Below are 5851 nucleotides of genomic sequence, written 5' to 3' on the forward strand. Positions count from 1 at the left end.
GCCCACTTGGGGGGGGAGGAGGGAAGCAGGGGGGAGCAGTTGGGGGCAAGCAGGCCGGCGGGGGAGGGCAATTAGGAGTGACCAGGCCAGCAGGTGAGGGCAGTTGGGGGGGAACTAGCCTGCAGGGGAGAGCAGTTGCACTGGGCCACTAGTCTTCAATAAAATTCAAAAGCACAATAATATTAATTTTAGTTAGTGAAGATAACTCTATGAGAGCTAAGTAAATGTGACCTAGATATGACATTTTCTAGGGGTCTAACTTGATCCAAGGATTGAATATAAAATATTAAAAATTCTAGATGTGTGAGTGAATAGCATTTTACTTGGAGTTTCTACTGTAAATATCACTTCTAATGTTTTTTAATAAAACTGGAATAGTGCCTTATGAAGAATTTATATTGCAAGTTTTAGGTTGAAGATCCTATTATTTTGTTATAGAAACTATTGATTTTTATGTGAACAAATTTATTAATATGGAGAACAATCAACCATGATATATCTTATCAGCAAAAAAAATCATTTATTTAAGTAAATTAAGTTGTCCTATTACCAATATATTCTTACTGCTTAATATAAATATAGTACCTATTATAAACCTAACTTCCTGATTATAAATATTAAATCCTTTTATTAACTTCCATGTTATTCACATCAAAAATCTCAAAATCTATAAAACAAAATTTTTTATCTTTATATTTTCTTTATTTTTATTAATATAGTTTAAATTTAAAAGTAATATGTAGTTTTTATTAAAAAAAAAAAAAACACAAACTAAATTTTAAATGGCTGTTATTACTGCCCTGTCTAAATTCATCTTTATTTTTCTGGTTTTATGCTGTTCTTCTGTCTTCCTCCTTTACATTTTATATTAGTCTTTAGAATTCTATTTTTGTCCTTCTTTCCAGAAGCCTTACTTCCACTTTCACTCACACACCCACTTTACACATGTTCTGAAGTTAGCTTTAGAATATAGGTCCGTATTCCAATGTCAAAATCAAGTTTGAAATTTAATTTTTTCAGTTTTATTGTTTTGCTTTGATTTTGGATTTTGTGGGGGGTGGGGGGTTGTTTTTTGTTTTTACCCGAACTGTGGTGTTCAGTTACTATAGCACTGGCCCCTGTCACCTTGTGTTAGGAAATGTATTTTGTCATCCCCGATTTTTCTCAGCCCACCACTTCTGTGTGGAGAATCTGAGAGATCAGTGAAAGATAGAAAGAGCACAATTACCACTCTGTGCCAGGGCCTCAGTCCAGGGTGTCTCAAGTCTGTAATGAAGATGAGGCTAGGCTACGAGAGCTACTGAAGGAGGGCTGTTGCAGAAACCTGCATCGGCTACTCTTCAGAACAGAATGATCAAAGGTGAGGTATGGTTGTAGCCGGGCAGTTTTATCAGTGAGAAAGTCATTTCTTAAAGTGGAACAGAATAGGAGTAAAGAAACAAAGTAGAGCATATCCAGGGAAGGAGAGTGGGTATTCCTGAGAGTGTTGAATGAGTGTACTGACGGCCAGTGCTCTGAGATTTCCCGTTTCCCGGTTCTATGCAGCTCTTTCTGCTTTAAGCTTTGTCATCTAAGATACTTGACCTATCCTTGTCATTGGCCATATCCAAGGCTTTAGGCTGGTAGTAGTGATTCACCTGTACTGTGATAAATCAAGTAGATTACAAACATTAAGGTGATTTTCAACTTTTCTTTAATTAGCATTTTTGATTGCCACCCAAATTACTTCATTCTTCCAAATATCCAAGACAACACTGCAACCTGAAAAGTTTTCAAAATTGAAATTAAACATTTTTAAAAATATTTAGGTACTGTAGAAAGGCCTTATCTCAGTAATTCTTGATTGATACTTTAAAAAAAGAAAATATACAATTTACATGAACAGTGATAGCTGAAAATATATACAGCAAATAACACTTTTTTAAAAGTCAACGTATATATCATGAAATTTAAATACAGAATTATGTTGATTTAATACTCTATTTTTATAGAATTTTGGACAAAGGGTCCAGCTAAGTTCAAGTGAGCCAAAACAAGCTACAAGGGATACTTCTAATATTGAAGAAGGTATGTTTCAACTTAAACATTTTCCCCTGACCAGGGGATTTTTTTTTTCTTATATGTATTTACCCAAATACTTACATACTATGTGAGTGTTCAAGCACCACTTGGGACTTAATTGTCCTCCCCCTGTTCATTCAGATTGTTGCCAGTTTTTCTTTATTCTAAGTTGTAATGTACCGAACATCTTTCTACATAAGCCTTTTCCTGACTTTTCAATTATTTTCCTAAGTTAGATTCTCAGAATTAAAATTATAGTAATTGACATGTAATTGGCACCTAATAAATATTTATTGAATAAAAGTTTGTATTAAATAAATTCTGGATCAAAGCATATAAGTATTGTTATGGCTTTCATACATATTACTAAAGTATTTTCCTGAGTGTATTATTATTCAATTCTGGGGTATGTACTTACTTGAGATACATCACTTATATTATTTGTTTATATCACAGGAAAAGATATGGTGTTTTGTTAGTTTTGATTTGTACATCGTTTATTAATATACTTAATTGTTTTTGTGTGTATATTTATTTTTGGTGAATTGTTTCTTTATATTCTTTTTCCCTGTAGATATTGGAGTTTTTATATTTTCTTGCCAACTTCTATAAATTCTTTAAATATCAAGGATTCTAATCCTTATATTAATTTCAAATATCTTTACTACTCTATTATTTGTATTTTATTGCACTTATGTTTTATTATTACATATAAAGGTCTTATTTTTATTTTTTCATGCCATAAATGATTATGAAAGCCAATTCCCAGCTGCAGCTAAATATTGAGTATACAATAATGAACAAAACATACAAAAGTCTTGCCCTTCAAAAATTTAAAATCTGTTAGGGAAGACAGGCCTTAAATAAACATGTTTTCAGTCTTTTTTAGTGATTTCTCCATTACTTTTAAGCTCAAAAACCTTTTCAATATAGAAATTTAGAAATGTTTCTTTTTCCTTTAGATTAAATTTTAATTCTTTAATTTCTTTGGGAATTTGTTTAAATGGATGATGTGAAATGAAACTCCAAGTTGATTCTTTTTAAACAACAAACTTATTGTGTCATCTTTCTTTTATCTCATCTTTGATCAAGTGTTAAGTTCTTATAACTAATTTGATCTGTTTCTAGGTTGTCCTGTTCAGCTGATTATCTAATTTTCTAATCTTTCTTTAAGTTTATTTTCTCTTACTCTTTTATTTATAACTCATCTTAATTGCTATTGCAAAGACAGTCTACTTTATCTCTTCTTTGTACTACCAATGAATGACAAAAATACACAAAATAATTTTAACAGAATGTATTTTTTCTTTACTTCAGGTAACACTTTATAGGCATTGTTATGTCCTCAATGCCATCATTTGGATATCTTTTTTTTTTTTAATTAGGGATGGGGAAATGCTAGGTATAGAGGATTCTGATAAACAAAATGCAAAGGAACAGAAGATTCACTGGGTTCCTGTTAGTGAAATGAATACATATAGATATGTCAGTTAAGTGTATATAAGTGCTGATCCTGACGACAAATAGGGATCAAAGAATAGTTAATGTTAAGTTTCTTTAGTTTCAGACAGTACTTCTGAGTTTCTGATGGCTGAAAACCTAGTGAAATCTTCAGTGGCTGAGGATGAAATTCTGTCTGTCATGAGTAACAAGCAGCTACAGAAACCAAATCTGGCTTTAAATAAGACCCAGCAATTGGACATCTGTGCGCTATCAGCTGAAGAGCAGAAGATCCTGCAGTCCCTTAATCGTCTCAATGAAAGGTTATTCTGTAAGTGTGGAAGAACACCTTTTGTAAGAAGGGTTATATTTTCTTACTATTTTAATTTAAAATTTAATTTATCTTAAGAATTAAAAATACAAAATGTATCCAGATTATCACCTCTTAAATCAAGTAAGTAACAATTAAAAATATATTTGAATATGCCATACTATTACACCATACTCATATCCTGTTTATAAGTAAGATATTTAAAACATAAGGATATAGAAAAGCTTAAAAAAGATGAAAAATAATCAAATTCTAACAAGCAAATTCTAACAAAAGGAAACTGGTTTAGATGTATTATTATCAGACAAAATTGACTATAAAGCAGAAAGCTTTGCTGTACAGATAAAAAATAACTTTGTGATGGTCAAAAGTTTTAATTCTGGAGAAATATATACATATTTTCACTTTGTATGCATTTCAGAACATAGCCTCAAAATATATAAAATGTTTTTTAGACATGGTGAGAGATTTTTTTTTTACATTGTTAGTAATTGATAGACTAGACCAAAAAAATCAAATAGATATATAAGAATCAAACATGATTAACAAACTTGATCAAAATACATATAGAATATTTATAATAATGGACCATATATTATACCATAAAATAGGCCTTCACACATTTCAAAGGATTAAAGTTATGCACATCCTCTGACACCAATTTAATTAAACATGAATAACAAAATGATAACCATTAAGAAACACATTTATAAATAAACCATGGTTCTGAAAAAGCTACCATAATGGAAATTACAAAATATTTATGTTTTTTAAAATATAGTTTTATTGATTTCAGAGAGAGGAAGGGAAAGGGAGAGATAGAAACATCAATGATGAGAGAAAATCATTGATTGGCTGCCTCCTGCACGCTCCCTATTGGGGATTGAGCCCTCAACCCGGACATGTGCCATGACTGGGAATTCAAACATGACCTCCTGGTTCATAGTTCTATGCTCAACCACTGAACCACACTAGCTGGGTGGAAATTACAAAATATTTAGACATGAGCAATAATAACAGTATTTTATGTGTGAGTGTATTTAGCATGGTCTCTCAGCCTTGGCACTACTGACATTTTGGGCAAGATAATTCTTAGTCGTAGGAGCTGTCCTGTGCATTGTCAGATGTTTAGCCACATGTCTGACCTCTCTACACACTGAATGCTGTATAGTACCACCAGTCATGAAAAATGTCTCCTGACAAATGTTCCCTGGGTAGCAAAAATCACCTATGGTTGAGAACCACTGGAAAAAAATACATAATATATACACATCCATTCCTATATAAGGCATATATAAAAATGTATGTGTATGTATTATATGTGTATTCCACTTCTGTTTAAAATGTAGCTATAATGTGTCAGTCCCACCCGAAGACTAAGAAAAAGCAAATAAACAATAACAGTATAGCTTATTTTAAATGCATTCGAAAATTTAAACCACTGGCATGGCTCAGTAGTTTAGTGTCAACCTGTGAACCAGGAGGTCACGGTTCGATTCCAAACCAGTCAGGGCAGATGCCTGGTTTGGGGGCTTGATCCCCAGTTTGGGGCATGCAGGAGGCAGCCAATCAATGATTGTCTCTCATCATTGATGTTTATATCTCTCTCTCCATCTCCCTTCTCTGAAATCAATAACAAAAACATTTTTTAATTGGAAGGAAGGAAGGAAGAAAGGAAGGAAGGAAGGAAGGAAGGGAGGAAGGGAGGAAGGGAGGAAGGGAGGAAGGGAGGAAGGGAGGAAGGGAGGAAGGGAGGAGGGAGGAAGGGAGGAAGGGAGGAAGGGAAGGGAAGGGAAGGGAAGGGAAGGGAAGGGAAGGGAAGGGAAGGGGAAGAGCTGAAATCCCAGCACAAACACGTAGCCTGGCATCCAAGGAAAGTCAGGAACTTCCAAAGAGAGACAGTACACGACTATTTGGTCACCTGTGGCAGAATATGGGAGACCTTTGGAATTCTGCTTAGCCTTTTAACAATTTATGAAAGGATAAGAGTGATTTATTGTGAGAATATAAAACCCCTGG

The 5851-nt window shown here is 33.3% G+C and overlaps 1 protein-coding gene across 1 annotated transcript in view; it reads left to right on the plus strand.

Moving 5' to 3' along the window:
- Nucleotides 1–5851, plus strand: part of CEP126 (centrosomal protein 126) — a 66221-nt gene that overhangs the window by 51113 nt on the left and 9257 nt on the right. The window contains 2 exon segments of the mRNA XM_023758844.1: nt 1992–2067; nt 3623–3832. Of these exon segments, the coding sequence (XP_023614612.1) occupies nt 1992–2067; nt 3623–3832 (286 nt within the window).

This window comes from Myotis lucifugus, unplaced genomic scaffold (genome assembly GCF_000147115.1).
Source record: "Myotis lucifugus unplaced genomic scaffold, Myoluc2.0 scaffold_139, whole genome shotgun sequence".
Classification (NCBI taxonomy): domain Eukaryota; kingdom Metazoa; phylum Chordata; class Mammalia; order Chiroptera; family Vespertilionidae; genus Myotis; species Myotis lucifugus.